Below are 19,247 nucleotides of genomic sequence, written 5' to 3' on the forward strand. Positions count from 1 at the left end.
GGACCAACCCAGGCACGCAGGCAGCCATTGGCGGATCCCAGGTGTGGGGTGGCAACGGGTGGACCCAGTGAGGGTGCAAGGTGGCTAGCTGACCGTGGTCACACATTCGCGTGCAGATAAACCAAGCAAAGGAGCAAGCAGTGAGACAGACCACAAAGGCTAGAGCCCCAGAGACGGGAATTAGAGCCTGAAAGCACCAACTGAAAAAACTTTCAGGGTCGAAGTGCCAGGAGAGGCTCCCGGGCTCACAGAGAGTTTGTTGGAGAGACCCACAGGGTCCTGGAAGGTGCACAGGCCCTCACACCCGGGAACCAGCAGCAGAAGGGCCCAATTTGCTTGCAGGAAGCAGCAGAGGGGACCAAAATCCGAGAGAGAGCATGGAACAAGAGTTATTGCCCCTCTCTGACCCCTCCCCCACATACAACATCACAACCCAGCTACTGGGTCACCTCGCCCTGGCGAACACCTAAGGCTCTGCCCCTCAATGTAACAGGTGCAAACAGCCCAAAACATTATGGCTCAAAAACAGTTCAAAGCCCCAGAGCCAATAATTCTAAGCAACCAAGAGATAGCCAACCTATCAGATGCATAGTTCAAAACACTGGTGATCAGGAGGCTCACAGAACTGGTTGATTTTAGTCACAAATTAGAGGAACAAATGAAAGCTAAACTAAGTGAAATGAAGGGAAATGCACAGGAAACCAATAGTGATGGAAAGGAAACTGGGACTCAAATCAAGGGAGTGGACCAGAAGGAAGAAAAAAATGATCAAACAGAAAAGAATGAAGAAACAATTCAAGAGAATAAGGAGAGGCTTAGGAACCTCCAGGACATCTTTAAACGTTCCAACATCCGAAGTATAGGGGTACCAGAAGGGAAAGAGGAAAAGCAACAAGTGGAAAACTTATTTGAACAAATAATAAAAGAGAACTTCACCATTCTAGCAAAGGCAATAGACTTCCAGGAAATCCAGGAAGCTCAGAGAGTCCCAAAGAAGTTGGACCCAAAAAGGAACACACCAAAGCACATCATAATTACATTAGCCAAGATTAAAATGAAGGAGAGAATCCTAGAAGCAGCAAGAGATAAGGGGACAGTCACCTACAAAGAAGTTCCCATCAAACTGTCATCAGATTTCTCAAAAGAGACCTTACAGGCAAGAAGGGGCTGGAAAGAAGTATTCCAAGTCATGAAATCCAAAGACCTACATCCAAGATTGTTCTATCCAGCAAAGCTTTCATTTAGAATGGAAGGGCAGATAAAGTGCTTCTCAGATAAGATCAAATTCAAATAGTTCATCATCACCAAGCCTTTATTATAGGAAATGTTAAAGGGACTTATCTAAGAAAAAGAAGATAAAAAAGATGAACAGTGAAAGGACAGCAAACTCACAGTTATTAACAACCACACCTAAAACAAAAGCAAACTAAGAGGACAGCTAGATCAGGAGTGAACCATAGAAATGGAGATCACGTGGCGGGTTAGCAACAGGGGAGTGGGAGGAGGAGAAGGGGAGAGAAGGTACAGAGAATAAGTAGCATAGAAGGTAGGTAGAAAATAGGGCGGAGGGCAAGAATAGTATGGGAAATATGGAATCTAAAGAACTTGTGACACATGGACATAAATGAAAGGGGGTGGGGGAGGGGTGTGGTAGGGGGGGTGTTCAGGGTGGAGGGGAATGAATGGGGGAATAGGACAACTGTAATGGCATAATCAATGAAATATATTTTAAAAAGAAAAAATTATGTAAATAGGGAGAAATTGTGATTTATGTAAATTTGCATAGCTTCAGAAAATTCCACAATTAGCCCTTCAGTGAATTGGCCTAGAACCCTTAGTAGACAGGACTCCTACCCTGACCAGAGAAGATGAAGCCTAATAAAGAGTGAGCTAGAGATCCAACCTCTGAGTCCAGGAAAAAATTCTCCTTTAGGTTCCCATGCTTACTCAGAGAAAAACTGATGATGGTCAGGAACTTGGGAGACCAGTAATGACTCCAGTGGTGCCTGTAACCCTGCCTGTCATGTTCTCTGCTGTACCATAGAATTGTAGCAATGTCTTGCAAATACTAGGAAATCAAACTTTGTTTCAGTAAATGAATGAATGAATACTAAAATGAAAAGGCAGAAGACCAGAATAGCTTAAAAAGGTTAGAGCCAAAAAAAGGGCAACACAAAAGAGGAACAGGAAGTTATAAAACTGGCAAAGAAAAAGAAAACTGGCATCAGAAAACAATGAAAAAGGGGGTAGAATGAGAAGACTCAAGCACAGAAGAAAACTCTACATACACGTAGCTTAAGGGAGTTAAGTATAATCATAACAGCTATACCTAACTAATATATATTATATATATTATACATATAATGCAGTTGTACCCAACTCCCTTATTATACCAGTATAATACAGATTATATCAACATATGAATTCTAAATTCCTCATCTGAAATACAAAGGAGTTGATACCAAAATCAGACAAAGACATTACAAAAGGAAATTATACACCAATATCACTCAGGAAAAGAGAAACAATATACTTCACAAAACATTAGCAAACCAAATCCAGCAATATATAAAAAGGATAATACACCACCTGAAAGTAGCTTTATCATAGAAATGCATGCTGGTTCAACATTTGAAAATCAGTCAGTGTAATTGACCACATTTATTCATTTAAAAAAGAAAAACCATTTGGGCATCTCAATAGATGCATAAAGAGTATTAGATAAAATTCAACATTCATCCATGATTAAAATTCAAGTAAACTATGAGTAGAAGGGAATTTTATCAACCTGATAAAGGGCATCTACAAAAAATCTTCCATCATACTTAATGGTGAAAGACTGAATGGTTTCTCCCTGGGACTGGGAATGAGACAAAAATTTAGCAAATAAAAACTTATGACTCCCAGTTAAATAATGTCCACTTTCTCCACTCCTGTTAAACATGGTACTAGAATGCCCAGTCAGTGCATAAGACAAGAAAAAGAATACAAGGCGTATGGACTGAAACAATTATGCTGAGTGAAATAATCCAGGTTTAAAAAGTATATACTGTATAATTCCATTCTAGAAAATTCAAAGTAATCTACAGTGACAGAAAACATATCAGTGGTTGCTTAGGTAGTGATTGGGGGAAAGGATTACAAAAGAGCACTGGAAAACTATGGGGGGCGATGTATATATTTATTATCCTGATTATGGTAGTATTTTCAAAGATATGTATACTACACATCTGTATAAATTGAACACTTTAAATATGTCTTTTATTGTTCATTAACTATACCTCAATAAAGCTGAAAAAGGGAGGCTTAAAAGACATATCAAGGTAATCAAAATAGTTAAGGGTTATATATGTGAGACTCCTGCTTACCCTTGAAGAGAATGTAAATCTCTTGTGAAAAGAGATCCTGAACATATTAATCAAAAAGTATAATGTTGTTAAGGTTGCCAGACTAAGCCAATAAAAATGTAAGACTCCAGTTAAATTTGAATTTCAGATAAAGAATGAATAATTGCTTGGTGTAAATTATCCTAAATATTGCAGGCAACATAGTAAAAAAAATTGCTGTTTACCTGAAACCTGTAACAAACTTATACTACTAAATAATTGTTCATTGTTTATCTGAAATTCAAATTTAACTAGTCTGATATTCTATCTGGCAATCCTGGTTATTGTTTTATCTACAGTGCATGAACTGAAGCCTCTAAAAAGGGCAGCTACTTGAATTCTATGTTTTCTTTGACTTTCATGAAGCTGAGCAACTACCATACTCCAGAAAAAGGCTGCATGCTCCGTGTGCAGCACAGTGCCTCATTCATAATAGGTGCTCAGAAAACATTTCTGCTCTGGAAGCTGTGTGAAGATGGAATCTGCATCCACCTTGCTCACCATTTTATCCCCAGGGCCTATTACAATGCCTGGAGCTCAATGGATATATGATTAAATGAGTAATTGCCTCTCATGCCCCAGACAAGGTTGCCCTTGAAGCTAGCTGATCGACTTCCTGGACAAGCCCCAGTTCTCGTTTCTTGGCTTATCTCCCTCTTCACTATTGCTGTGCGTGTCGCAGGTTGCTGTTTTATTTTGTATTGTTTTGTCCGTAACTGACCTATCTTTACCTATAATACCTGTTATTTTCTTGTTGTTCCCTTTGGAATTTGGGTGATTGTTCTAAGACTCTGAAACTCTCAGATCTTGAAAAATCCAAAAGACTGAAATGCAACAGCCAGGTTTGCTTATGAAATATTGGCGCATGGTCCGTTTAGAGCTAAGGAGATTTAGGATGAGGCTCAATGCTGGGTATACAACCAGAATAGTATTGGGAAGAATTTTATGTACATTTGAGTTTTTTATTATCTGTGCTATAAGTACCTGATGTACAAAAATGCATCCAAACTCTAAACGCACTAATTTTCTTCCACAAAATTAAGAACTTAATCTAGATTCTTTCCTGTAACCACAAACAAGCAGAGATTGTGGAAGCTGTTTCTAGTAAAAGAAGGATAGGGGAGAAAAACATCTTGTGCTTGGAAGGTTTTAGAACTGTAAGGAATCTTAGAAATAATTAAGTGTAACATATATTTAGTATGATTACTTCCTTGCATTGAAGATGCGTAGAGGCCCAGCCACTCTTCCAAGTTCACACAATGGTCATATGACTAAAGTGAGTAAAAAGAAAAACAACTCAATAAAACCTAGGTCTTTCTCCTACTTTTATCTTTATAATCCAGTTTCCCTAATTCTTAGCAGTTGGGAGAGGGGTGGCAGCTGCAGCATGGAACAGAAGTAAAATCAAGCACGTTGTGCTAAGAGCATACCAGCTATTCTCCTTGACATGTGGAATGTTCTTCTTAGGTCTCTTTGAGTCCAAACGTTTTTTCCCACACTAAAGTTTCTTGTACCCCTTTATAGGTTTGTCCTTGCCTGATTCACTCTTTTTATGTGATTATATTTTTGTCCCAGGCAGAGAAAAATTAAGTACAGGCTATGTGGTTTTGAGATACTCTAGGTCACTGGTTTGTTTCTATGCAAAAAGACATTTTAGGAAGTGAAAAGAATGAAGGTGGCAGAGATTCTAAATGGACAGAATACCCGCCCCTGTTTTTTTTCTTAAATGCAAATATCTTAGGTAGTTTTAAGCTATTGTGAGGATATGACCTAAACGCTTCCACATAAGTGCAATTACCTGGAGGAGAAGGTAAGAGGAGAGGGAATATAACGTTTTGTAAATAGGAAAAAAAGATATTATGCAAGCATTCATCAAATAGTAATATTTCCCTGTAGAGATGATTGGAAAGCAAACGAATCCTTTAATTCCTAACGCAAATGAATTAGAGAATAACGTAGCCAAATAAGCAGAGGTACTTACCCATCTCCCGAGGGAAGAGGAAGTCTTATTAACGTAGTGAGTACCCTCCTCAGTGTTTAGAGAGTGCAGATTGAGAAATGGTTCAGATACAGAAAACATTAGCATTTACTTTTATTTCTAGTGACGCACGAATTACCATTTCAACCTTTGCTTTGCGTCCAGACGCGGCGATTCCGCATGCTGCAGGTGGAGTTCTTGGCCAGGGATAGGGGAGCTGGGACGCTGTTCTGCAATCTTCCTTCACTGGGGTCTGTTCTGCCCCCGAGGCTGCATTGCAGTGGGGTGTGAAAGATTCGTGTGTGCCAAAGCTTAGGGGCCTTTCTGTAACAGGAGAGACTCGAAGGACACTGAGGAACATGATCTCATTTAAGACATGTGATTCTGAGGTCCAGCATCCCCAAATTTGGGCGAAAAGACAAACTGCTGAAACAACGGCCCTTGCACGAGCCCAGAGCGGCGAGTGCAATGTTTCTTCCTGTCCGACAGGGGTCGCTAGAAGCGAGTAGCCGTGTGGGGCCACTCTTGCCGGCCGCTCGTCTCTGTAGCCCCTCCCCCCGCCCTCAGCTGCGGGTGGGAGGGTGAGGGCCGAGCTAGCACGCGTGCGCGCTCCCTCGGTGCAGCTAGTCTGTGAGCGTGAGTGGGAGGTGGCAGGCCTCGGACTCCGGCCTTCTCTACTGATTGAACCACCGAGACATCTCCAACCATGAACCGGTTTGGTACCCGGTTAGTGGGAGCCTCGGCGACACCCCCGCCACCGCCGCCGAAATCCCGCAGTAATGAAAACCTGGACAAAATTGATATGTCTCTCGGTGAGGAGCCGAGTTGGATAGAGTTGGAGTGGGGGGAGGGTATAGGTGGGACCAAGTAACCCGGTTTGTGGGGGAAGGGGCGGTTGGCTGCAGTCGTCAATCAGGGTTTTTGTTGTTGTTGTTGTTTTGAGGGTGGGCGGAACCAAATGGGGGCCTCTGAGGACTTGGGGAGCGCTAGCTGGTGCGGAGTGCTAGTGTCGAGCCGGAGCGACTCGAGCGCCCCCTCGGCGGGGCTGTGTGCGGGGGGTGGCGTCTCGGACGGGTGGCGCTGCCGGCCCGGAGGTTTGGAGGGTCGAGGGGTGCATAACCTCTGTTCCCCCCGAGGGGCGCTACCACTTGCGGGTGAACCCCGGCTCTTTGTGAGGAAAACTCCTCTGGCGTCCCCTCCAGAGTGTTCCCTGTGGGCGTTATCCCGGGAGTGAGGGGAATGGTCCCACTAAGCCATCCCTTCTGAGGAATGCTCGGAGAGACCGGCTGGCTCTGCGTTCGGGTAAAATCAGTCCTTTCAGAAAAGGGCTCTCTGGGCATTTTCTGTGCCCAGGCCTACGCTGGGGGCCGAACCAGAAGTGTAAAGACGCCTCCGAGAGTTGGCGATACTGACGGGCGTCAGATCTTGCACAGCTGGGGCGGCAGCCGGGCACCGACCTCGGAGCGTTAGTCAGAAAGAAAGTATCGTTAAAATGGGCTGCATCACATAGTGCGTTATTAGGTAGTGATCAGTAAAAAAAGAATATTTCCTTATCCAGGCCTAGCTAATTAGAAAAGAAAAAATCAAAAACCAAAGGAGAGATTTATATGGATAGATGCGAAGCCGGGTAATGTGGGGATCTAGCACGGATAAGAAGGGGTGGGGTTATTTGGTGATTATGTAAAAAACGGGAGGATAGGTGATTTAATTAAAAATTGAGACCTGGCACTACTGAGGCAGGAGTCTCTGGCTTAGCTCGTTTAAAAGGAATTCCCTTTTCGTCGGGATTCAAGTTACAGTATTAGGTGTGGTTTGCTCTGCCTGCTCTTTTTGTGGACTACATTTTTGGGCATATTTGAGAAGTATCTGACTAGTGGATACAGAGGTGTACCTTTTCCAAGGACGGTATTTTTCTTTTGTTGTGATTTATATGCAAAGTTTTTAGTCAAAATCAAGAATTCTTGGTTTCTATGATTGCCACAAATCAGGACTCACTATATGAATTAAGTTAGTCATCAGAAGTAATATGTTTGGTCTCAAGTCTTGTCTTACTGAACCCTGAATAAATGAGAAATATTTTGAGCTAAGGCCAAGAAAAAATATAATAATGAATATTTATTGAGTGCTTACTACCTTCCAGACCCTGGATATGCATTATGAGTAAACTTAGTTTATCCTCATAATAACCCTTTGGTGTATGTACTCCTAATGATAAAAAGCATGGAAATCCAGACTTAACTCAGTTCAAATCCTGCTTTTGTCAACCTAATAGTCACCTGATTGCGGGCAAATTACTTCTTAATGCCTCATCTGTAAAAAGCTGATTGTAATAATAGGCTTATCCGCTTTAGAGGGTTGATGTAAATATCAAACAAGTCGAAAGGCTTGTTTGATAAACTACTTAGAACAGTACCTGGTACACAGAATACTGTATTCTGCTGTGTATAGTGTGGTCCCAGGTGTAACACACATCCATGTTTTTGGCCAAAACATCAGGAAAAAAATCTTTCATTTCAATTTTCTAATTCATTTATTTATTTATTTGTGTTTAGATACTTGTTTTTTGTATTATAAAGGAATTTTAGCATTTATTTTTTTAACATACTGTGGTACAAGAAATTTTATATAGCAAGTAATTACCAAATGCAAGAACAGATACAAGATATTTAAGGTACTACCCATGTATAATGTGCATCCTTATTTTTTCCCTCAAAAATCTGGGCACAAAGGTGCCATTATACACAGCAAACTATAGTACCTTTATACTTACACACACACACACATTATATAAGCCATTGTTGTTTCCATTTTACAAAACCTGGGGTGTAGAGAAATGAAGTAACTTGTCCAGAGTCCTAGAACAAGTAAGTGGTGGAACAGGGATTTTGGTTGGGTTTGGCTATAAATATTTTAGGAAATGTTAAGCAGATATTATCATTACCAATACATTATCTTTTTTTTTCTCATTTTTTTTATTTAGTTATTTTTTAAGTACAGTTTTTTGTCTATTTCTCTCATCCAAGCCAATACATTATCTTAAGTTTCTAGGGTTATTGTATGTATTTTGTTTGATTAGGATGTTCAAGTGGAAAAAACTGAGGAATGATTATCTTTGAAGATAGAAATGAAGTGCTGTGGATAGCTAAAACAGAACTTGATCTCTTTCTCTCTACCAAGTTCTTGGTGTACTCCCAAGAGCATTTTGTCAGGTGTAATTTTGTTTTGTTTTAGTGAGAATTTTACAGAGATGGGATGGAGAGATATCTATTTTAAACAGTTGTTATGTTTTGTGAATGTTTCATTTTATCAGGTTTGCAGGAGTTTTAGAATCTAATTTTTCTTTTGCTTTTAAATCATTTCTTTACCAGGATTATATGAATATTCATACAGAGTATCTACCAAGGTTACCAGTAGCTGGCCTCCTTTTAGCTTATTTTCTTAATTTGAAAATGAGTATTATACTTACTTCATAGAATTGATTAGAGAATTAAATGAATACATGCAGAACAATGCTCATTAATACTCAGTTGGCACAGTTACTATTATTAGTACCATATGTATACCATATATATATATTCCTGGTGTTATGGAAGAAACTTCTTTTTATAAAAGAAGCTCATCATAATGGATTTTTTTCTTCTGATACCTACCCTATCTGCTTCATGAGTAGGAGAAAGCCGTTCTCTTCTTTTGGATTGGAAGAGTCCTCTCTCTCATAGTAGCTCATTTAACTCAAGGACTTAGATAATCAAATATTTAAACATAATTTTATATTTGATGTGCTTTATACTTTTAATTTTTTATTATGTTTGTACTCTCTAATGTTGTATTTTAAGATTAAGTTGGTTAGTCAAAATTATACCCTTGTGTCCCCTGCCCTTACACTTTTTTCATGGTCCCCAAATCAAATTCATTTTTTTGTGTGTACTCTAATGGCACTGAGATTTTAGACTGCTGATGAAGAATAGCACCTTACCTTGTTAAAGGAAAGTACTGTTTCAAAAAAAGTGTTTTCCTCACCACTTTCTTTCTGCTCAGAATTGAACAGGTTCATGTATCTGATATTCATTAAACCTTTTAACTTTTATTTTTTAAAAACTGTCTTTGAGTGTCTAACTTTGATGAACTCTTGTAGTTGAAGGATTGATCTGCAGAAGATAGCAAAGTACTTTGGGGAGAAATTAATTCTTTTATATGACTATATGTTTATTTAAATGTGATTAAGAGTCTTAAAGATTGCAGATGGGCTAGGTAGAGTAGTAAGATTTATTGCTGATATCTTTGTTAGATTATTTGTATTTAGAACAGTTAGAGGGAAAAAAATCACAGTTTAATTATTAGTTTTGTGAAATTAAGTTGTTCAGTTTCTTTGGTTTCTTTGTTATTTTCAGTCATCAGAATTAATATTGGAGTTGGGACTGTGGAGAAATTGGATATTTCTTTATAAATATTTCTGGCTTCACTATAGTAACCTTTTAAAATTATTAAAGTATAGTTGGCATATAATATTGTATTAGTTTCAGGTGTTCAGCATAGTGATTCAACATTAATATACTACCTTGTGATCACCATGATAAGTCTATTAACCATCTGCATAGTTTTTTAAATATTACTGATTTTATTTCCTGTTTGGTAACCTTTTTTTTTTCTTTTTATTGATTTGAAAGAGAGAGGGGAAAGAAGTAAGACAGAGAAACATCATTTGTTGTTCCACTTATTTTTGTATATATTGGTTGCTTCTTGTGTGTATCCTGACTTGGGATCAAACCCACAACCTTGGCATATCCAGCACAATGCTGTAACCAAGTGTGCTACCCAGCCAGTACCTAGTAACCTCCTTTTAATAGATGTAAATGGGAATCTGAAGAACATTTTGTTTTCTAATCTTCCCATTGTTCTGTTACTGTATTAAAGCAATGTAAGGCTTGTAAATTACTTTGGGGTACTTTTAAAGTGTTTTGGGAACTAATGAGGCTTAGAGAGAGCAGTGTAAAAGAAAAACAAGTTAACCCTGAATTGCTTTGCTAGAGGAGCAGCAACTAAGAGTATTTTCTCTTGGCACTATATCTTTATAATGGTACTTATTTAATTTTTATTTGTTGTTTACATGTCTGTTTCCATCAGTAGTTTTAAACTTACTGAGAGGGATCATATTTTACTTTTGTTTCTATTATAGAATAGTCTGCCACATATACTTATTGCACATAGTAAATACTTAATAAATGCTGAATTGAAATGAATGTATAAATCTAGTTTTTTAATGAGATGATATTTTTCTGATTGTGGTTTTATTGAAAGCCGGTTATCTTTAAAAACTGGAGACTTCTGTGATTATGGAAAGAAGTATTAGTAATTTTTTATAAATAGGCTTTCACTTATTTACATTAATCAGGGAAAGAAATACCATACTAAGGGTAACCAAAATCTTCATTAATTTAGGTCTCTTTTTTGGACTTTTGATTTCAACATTTCCTACAAAACCTTTCTTTAGTGGTCCAAGTGCATTGGTTGATTTGAACTTTTATCTTGTCATTATTACCCTCTTATAGTAGTGCTTTCAAAGTAGAAAAGTTGGGGACATGGAAATCTGTCAACTAGAAAATGAGAATAAGTAATTGAATCATTAAGCTAAAATGAAAATAAATGGTCATTGAATTTCTTCTGTCACAGATGATATTATCAAATTGAATAGAAAGGAAGGAAAGAAACAGAATTTTCCACGACTGAATAGAAGACTCCAGCAAAGTGGTACTCGGCAATTCAGGATGAGAGTACGATGGGGAATCCAACAAAATTCTGGTAAGTTTTGCAAGTAAGGCTAAAGAGCTATTATTTTGGGGCTCGTAGTATACTATTTTTGGTATGTACTTAAAATATGGAGGAAACATATCAGTACCTTTTGTTTGGGATTTGTATTTACTGTCAAGTTTTTGTTTAATCTTAAAATCTTAAATTTTCCTAAGCCTCGGTAGAGAAATAGTCTAAAGTATATGCAAATTATGAGGTCTGCCTAGGAAAAAGTCCAGCCATTGTTAATATAATGAGAACAGTCTGTGTGACATCAATGTAACCTAGCAGCTGAGGAGAGTGTACTGGAATGCGCATGTGTGAATAGTGACAACTTCACCGTACTAGCCAGTGGGGGCAGTTGAGTGAGCATGTGTACTGTGTGGCTGTCACATTCAAAATGAGTGAGTAGAGCAACAAATCTGCACCATATTTTGCATTAAGCTTGAACATTCCTCCATGGAAACTATTCAGATGATTCCAAAGGCTGCAGCTATGGGCAGCTGGTGATTGACAGATTCGTCGTGACAACATACTTCCTCATGTATCATATCTCATGCAGTTTTTGGCTAAGCATCAAAGCACTCAGGTGACTCAGTCCCCCTACAGGCCAGATTTGACAGCCTGTGACTTCTGGCTTTTCCCAAAGCTAAAATCACCTCTGAATGGGAAGAGCTTTCAGACCATGGATGAGATTCAGGAAAATGTGACGGGGCAGCTGATGGTGATTGGGAGAACTGTGTGAGGTCCCAAGGTGTCTACTTTGAAAGGGATTGAGGCATCATTGTCCTGGGTACAGTGTTTCTTGTATCTTGTCTAGTAAATGTCTGTTTTTCATATTATGTGGCTGGATACCTTCTAGACAGGCCTTGAATGAATTATGAACATAATATGTAAAGGATTTTACTTATCATGAGGTCTTCTTACATGTTCCTTTAACAGTGTTTCATGTGGATGACTATGTAGCTCCAGCTTAAATGCATTCAGTGTCAAAACATACCACCTTGTTAGAGTTCTTTCATTATTGGTGATAGCTCTGTTTACTAGAAAATTCTCTTGACTTGAATTAAATCATGCCTACCTGTTAATCCTACAGTTACAAGAAGCAAACTCCCTTTTCTATATGAAAACCTTTTAAGTATATGCAGACTACTGTTCTGCATAGAAAATGACTTCTAGACTCTTTATCCTTTTATCTGGGACCTGTAGGATTTGTTAAATCCTCCAGAGGTGACACTCAGAATTGAATGCTTTAGATGTAATCTAATGATCTTGGAACTCTACATATACAGTTATTTTTGGCAATCAGGAAGTTTATTTACTTACAACCATCTTGTTCCAAAATGGATTTAAGGCAGTAACTGAACACTTAATTATATATGATTCATTAACATTTTTAGCAGTTATATCAGTGTTTTAGAATAAAACTTGTTCAAAATTTTAAAACTCTACATTTTTTTACATATATGAAAAATGTTTGATAAACTATTTTCTAAATTGATTTTTATCTTATACATTGAAAAACATAACAAATAATCTCCAATGAGTCAAACAATTAGTTATATGATTAACAGCTAACATGTGAACATATTCTCAAAACTATATATTTTTTATAAATAGGGTGTATAGCTAAGATTAGACCTGAAAGAAAAAAAAACTTATTTTTCTCTAGTAATTTTTTTTTTAAGACTTTATTTATTTATCTTTAGAGGGGAAGGGAAGGAGAGAGGGAGAGAAACATCAATGTGTGGTTGCCTTTCATGTGTCCCTTGCTGGGAACTGGCCCGCAGGGAATTGGCCTGCAACCCAGGCATGTGCCCTGATTGGGAATCGAACCGTGATTGCCTGGTTCGCAGGCCCGCGCTCAATCTGCTGAGCTATACCAGCCAGGGCCTCTCTAGTAATTTCTTGAACAGCTTAACCCAAGTGAGTAAATTTCATGATTGGTATTTAGCTATAGCAAATGAATATTTAATTCCAGTGATTTATGTTAAAGATTTTAAAATTAATATTATATATAGTACACCATATTTTAGATATAACTTGTTTTAAAATAATTTTAGAGTTCATAGAAGCCAGAAATATAGTCATTTATGCTAACCATTTGTTAAATACCATATTTTTCAGACTAGAAAACACACTTCCCCCCAAATTAGAGGAAAATGGGGTTGCATCTTATAGTCTGAATGTAGCTTTACATTTACATTGGAGAATTATTATGTTATATATGTTATTAAATATTTTACCACATTTTTTGCTTCAAAATTTTTTTCCTTTTTTCTTCTAAAACCAAGGTGCATCTTATGGTCTGAAAAATATAGTATTTGGTAAATACAAACTAGCCAGGTGTTCAGGATATGTAAAGGTGCCAACTTTTACTTCAAGGAATTTTTGCTAATTGAGATAAGGTAGAACATACTGACTTGTGAAATGTCATAAGAGAAATTCTGACATAGGACTTTATGTAGAGATTTTTGTGCTAACAAGATCAGTGGTGATTGAATGGGTAAGATGAAATAGGATCTGGTCCATAAAGGATCAGAAAAGGTTTTCCGTTTAACAGTAGGTTATGATCTGAGTCCAGTGATAAATGATATCTAGGGGCAGCTTAGAATCTTACAAGATTGAACTTGTGCTTGTATGTTCTCCACTTGTAATGTGACAGGGCCTAAAATAGAACAGCTGTTGCTGTCACTGAATGTGTAGAAAGATACAGGATTGTCTTAAGCCCTGATTGGTTAGTAAAAGTTTGGATTTCCACATCATAATGTCAGTGAGGATATTAGCTTGAAGTAAGAGCACAAGTAGAACAGGGAGCCCTTGGCATATACTCAATAAATTATTTTTGATGACTGATCAAATACGTGAGTAAAGGCTTCCTTAATTGTGCCCAAAATATAATTTCAGTCACTCAATAAGTACTGGCTGATACCAATGACCTAAATATCCTTCAGTGGTGGAATACTGTATAGCCACAGTTCTCAAAGTGTTATCCAGGGACCCTAGGGAATCCCCAAGACTCGAGGGGTCAAAACTATTTTTATAATAATGCTAAGCTATTAATTGTATTTTCACTCTTACTGTCTTATAAATGTGGACTTTTCCAGAGTTTACATGATGTGTGGTAATTAAAACAGATTGAATGCAGAAACAGTCTGTGAATTTAGCTATCTTCTGTTAAGCCAAACACTAAAAAAATGCAAACATTTCCACTTTTCCTATTATTTTTTATTGTTTTGGAAAACAGGTATTTTTTATTCAAAATAAATTATTTGCTCTACATGTAATGGGTTTGTTACTATTTTAATGAAATAATAATTTTTAAATGTCATAGTGTTCATTTCTAGTATGGTAGGTCTCTATATATAGACCCACAGAAACAAAAACTCTGAGATCTTCACTAATTTTTAAGAACATAAAGAGGTCCTGAGACCAAAAAGTTTGAGATTGCTGTTTCTTTTTTTTTTTTTTTTTAATATTTTATTTATTTATCTTTAGAGGGGAAGGGAAGGAGAGAGGGAGAGAAACATCAATGTATGGTTGCCTTTTGTGCGTCCCCTGCTGGGAACTGGCCTGCAGGGAACTGGTCTGCAACCCAGGCATGTGCCCTGACTGGGAATCGAACCGCGATTGTCTGGTTCGCAGGCCCGCGCTCAATCCACTGAGCTACACCAGCCAGGGCTTGCTATTTCTTTTACAAGAGACAGGAATATTTGCATGTTACTTCAGAAAAAAGTTAGTAATACAATTGCATACTCTCTGTGATAATGACATTTCCCAGAAAACCCCTCATATCTTCATGTAAGTGATGAAACTCTAGAAATTATTGGGGCAAGGGATGTGTGTGAAAGAAATTCATGAAGAGATTAGGCTAAGGATTCAAAGGAAAGATGAAAAATTCTGCCTGTAGTTCTAGTTGTTGTCAACCTTATTTGCACCCGTGGAGCTTTATAAACTAGACCAATGCTCTGGCTCCACTCTATTTCTACTGAATCAGAATCTGTAGAAGTAGGGCCTAGGGATTCTTTTAAAGCTCCATATGTGGTTCTCGTAAATGGCTAGTGTTAAACTGCTGCCGTAGTGTTAAACTGCTGCTGTAATAGAGGTAGTAATTGCAGTAATGAAAATGAATGTACTCTGGAAAGTCTGAAGAGAACTTTCTAGAGGAGCTAAAAAAAAAAGCCTTGCATTAGATTATGTCTTTAGTACCTCTTCATTGTGCTTTTTAGAATATAAGGCAGTTACAGAGTGTATGAAGGGAGAGAATTGGGGCAGTATGTATATAGGTCTTTATGAAACATGGCAAATGAAAGGGTGAAAAACAGTACCTTTGCTAAAACTGAAATATGGCTGGTGAAGTTTATTCAAAGGTACAAGGGGGAGGAAGGGACAAAGGATGATCTAGGCTTGCCAGAGGTGGAAGAGAAGAATCCACCTATGAGTAAGAAAAGGTATTGATTGGAAAGGTTAATGAGTGTAGAAGCAATGACTATAACAGTCAGAAATAGAAGGTAACCAGGAACAGAATTCTGTCCCATACTATTCTCCTTTTAATCAGTTTTATTCTTGTTAATGAGACTTTCTCATTAATTTTTCTCATCTGAGTTTAAAACTTTGATATAATAATGGGTTCCTCCTCTCTTTAATCTTTGTGCTCTACTAATTCATTCATTTTTTTTAATACAGTACTTTCGAATTTCTTTGTTCTCCTTCCAGTCCTTTATCATTGTCATGTTTGAGTTCTGCAATAGCATCTGAAATGGTCTCAAAGCTTTCTCCCTCCCTCTTCTATTCAGTCTCAGATATTGCTTCTAGACTGATACAATCTGATCATGAATTCTGTGGCCCCTTATTCCTAGTCAAGTATAATTTTTACCTCTACCTAAAGCCCTCTGATGTGAGCCCACCACATTCATTCACTTCTTATCCTTTTCCCTAGACTGCCTCTTCCCTCAATATGCTGTAGTTGCCCATGTCTTTGTACTTGTCACTTGATGTCTACATACCTATTCAAATTTTGTAATATCTAGCTTTGAGGCCACTTTTTCTGGTTTTTTTTTGTTTTGTTTTGTTTTCTCGTTGGAGTTATACCATAGAGTATATTCTTCCTTTTATTCTTTAGTTTTTACATAGCAGTTTGGAAAAATCTTCAGTTTTTGGAGCCACACAAACTTGAATTCTGCTCTTTTATTTTCTAACTATAACCTCTGGGTAGTCACTGTTCTTTGCCTCACTTTGATCACCCACAAAATTGAGCTGTTAGCATCAACCTCATCAAGTTCTCATTTAGGTTAAAGTATTCAGCATAATGCTCCTTCATGTAATACAAATAAAATAGCAAGTAATTGTATATTTAATTTGAATAGACATGTTCCCCCAACATGCTTAATCTTTTTTTGGTTGCAATTCCAGAAGACCAAACATAGACCAGCAATAATTTGATTATTTAAATTGTAATTTCACACCAGCTGGTGTAGCTCAGTGGATTGAGCACTGGCCTGCAAACCAAAGGGTTGCTGGTTCAGTTCCCAGTCAGGGCACATGACTGGGTTGCAGGCCAGGTGCCTGGTAGGGGGCTGCAAGAGGCAGTGACACATTGATGTTTCTCTCCCTTTGTTTCCCCCCACCTTCCCCTCTCTAAAAATAAATAAATAAAATCTTAAAAAAATAAATTATAACTTAATAGCCTTTTTCTTTGATTATAAAAGTAGCAAGTTCAGTACCTTTAGTTCTAAGGCAGAGCACTCAAGAAAGGAACAAATCTGGAAGATCTCCCCACCAACTGAGCTGCCATGCTGATGAACCTTACTGGGAAGCCATCTGTAGGGGTGATACAACTTAAATTCACTGGAGGGTGAGTAGGGTCAGAGTATAGGGATGCCTGGGACGAGACCTGGAGAGATGCCTAGAGCTCAAAATTTAAGGCATCACTCACTCTCAAATTTTGTGCCCTGGGCACCTCTTTTGCCTCACCATAATCTCAGCTTATGAGGGAGGCATAATGGGTGCCATTGGGTGTCCTATGCCATAAGAACAAGCTTGGATGTACCTCCAGAGTGCTCTACTAAGAAAGCTTAACCTGATGCCTACTGGTAAGAGAAATGTTCCTGTAACTGAAGCAGGGCAGTATAAAGTGAATTGGGAGCTAAAAGGCCATAAATTGGTAAATAATTCAACTATCATAACATAATAAGTTTTCCTAACTTTCTTGCTGAACTCTGGTTTCAAAATAGGTCAGTTTGTGAATGACATGTGAGGTCTGTCCAGAAGGTATCCAGCCACACACTAAGGAAAAATAGGGACAGTTATTGAAGAAGATATAAGAAGTACTGTACGTAGGACAATGATAGCTCAGTCCCCTTTAAAGTAGGCACCTTGGGACCTTACAGTTCTCCCAGTCGCCACATCATATTTTCCTGAATCTCATCGATGGTCTGAAAGCTCTTCCCATTCAGAGGTAATTTTAGTTTTGGGAAAAGCCAGAAGTCACAGGCTGTCAAATCTGGCCTGTAGGGGGACTGAGTCACCTGGGTGATTTTATATTTCACAAAAAAATTCTGCATGAGACATGACTCATGAGCAGGCACATTGTCATGATAAAGCTGCCAATCACCAGCTGCCCATAGATGCAGCCTTTGGAATCATCTGAATAGTTTCCATGGAGGAATGTTGAAGCTTAATGCAAAATTTGGTGCAGGTTTGTTCCTCTGCTCACTCAGCCATTTTGAATGTGATAGCCACCCAGTACACATGCTCACTCAACAGCATCTACTGCCCCCACTGGCTAGTACGGTGAAGTTGTCACTATTCACGCATGCTCATCCCAGCCCACTCACCTTGGCTGCCAAGTTACATCAATGTCAGATAAACTTTTCTCATTGTATTAACAATGGCTGGACTTTTTCTGGGTAGACCTCATCCTCTATTATGCCTATCTTAGAGAATCTTCATACATATTAGCCCTGAGAAATTCTGTGGTAAAGAAAACTTTTAATATAGTTTGATCATGGAACTTTGCTGTCGGAAGACCTGTTAACTATCTTGCAGGTGTGTAGTATTATACAGGATACTATTCTAAAAACATTCTCCTCAAAATTAGAATTATAAATGCTCAGTATCACAAAGATTATTTAGCATGGCTCTCTGGAATTTCTCACTGTTGCATTAAGAAATATAAGAATTTGGGGTATAATTATTAGACGGAAGAAGACAGTATTACTTGTGGGTAATATAATTGCCACTCAGCAATCACCAGAAAATAATTTGAAAGACTTGAAACTAATAAGTGAGTTCAGTGGGATGGCTGGTTAAAAAGTAATAATTAAAACCGCAATAGCTTTCGGTAATCCCAGGCATGATAGTATGAAAATTATTATAAGAAAAGTGATCTTTTGTGATTGACAACAAAAAAATACTTAATAGTAAACTTAGAAAATGAGCAGGACCTATGGGAAGGAAACCTTACAATTTTACCAAGCCAATTTAGTGGCAAAAGAAGACTTGAATAAGGGGAGAGACTTACCTTGTTCCTGAATATTATAAAGAAGTAAATTCCTGAAAAATTAATGGTAAATTTAATGTTATTCTTTTATCAAAGCATCAAAGGAAATTAGAACTTGACTCTAGAAAACCGATATATGAACATGATAGTTAGTGAATAGAAGAATACAGGTAGCCAAAAAATACATGGAAAATGTTTATTCTCCCTAGTAAACTACTACATAAAATAAAATTTAAAATCCAAATGACAAAGATTAAAAAGAATAATACTCTGAGTAGTCAATGATATGGAAAAAGTAGTACCTTTATGTTCCTGGAATATAAATAAATATAGTCATTCTGGAGGGGAGTTTTATAATGTAAATCAGAATCCATAAGAATTACTTCACTCTTTGATATAGCATTGCAGTTTCTGGAAGTTTATATATTCTGGAAATCATGAATGTGTATAAAAATGTTATCTATAGTGTTACTACAAAGTTAATAATAGTGTAACATTAGAAGTAACTGAAATGATTAGTGTGAAATTAGATTAAATATATGTACATTAAAAAATAATGTAATAAAACAATATTAAATATCTGAGATAAGAGTCA

The 19,247-nt window shown here is 37.7% G+C and overlaps 2 protein-coding genes across 2 annotated transcripts in view; one reads left to right on the top strand and one right to left on the bottom strand.

Annotated features, from left to right (window-relative positions):
- Nucleotides 1-5,711, bottom strand: part of RUBCN (rubicon autophagy regulator) — a 65,634-nt gene extending 59,923 nt beyond the window's left edge. The window contains exon 1 of the mRNA XM_053672916.1: nt 5,504-5,711. The gene's annotated coding sequence lies outside the window, so the exon portion shown is untranslated. The remainder of the gene's footprint in view (nt 1-5,503) is intronic.
- A 240-nt stretch (nt 5,712-5,951) lies between these two features.
- FYTTD1 (forty-two-three domain containing 1) overlaps nt 5,952-19,247 on the top strand; it is a 30,702-nt gene continuing 17,406 nt past the window's right edge. Inside the window, exons 1-2 of the mRNA XM_037131885.2 lie at nt 5,952-6,176; nt 11,035-11,163. Of these exons, the coding sequence (XP_036987780.2) occupies nt 6,071-6,176; nt 11,035-11,163 (235 nt within the window). The 5' untranslated portion in view covers nt 5,952-6,070. The remainder of the gene's footprint in view (nt 6,177-11,034; nt 11,164-19,247) is intronic.

The sequence above is a fragment of the Artibeus jamaicensis genome, unplaced genomic scaffold (assembly GCF_021234435.1).
Source record: "Artibeus jamaicensis isolate MK-2021 breed Jamaican fruit bat unplaced genomic scaffold, CSHL_Jam_final contig_793, whole genome shotgun sequence".
Taxonomy (NCBI): Eukaryota; Metazoa; Chordata; class Mammalia; order Chiroptera; family Phyllostomidae; genus Artibeus; species Artibeus jamaicensis.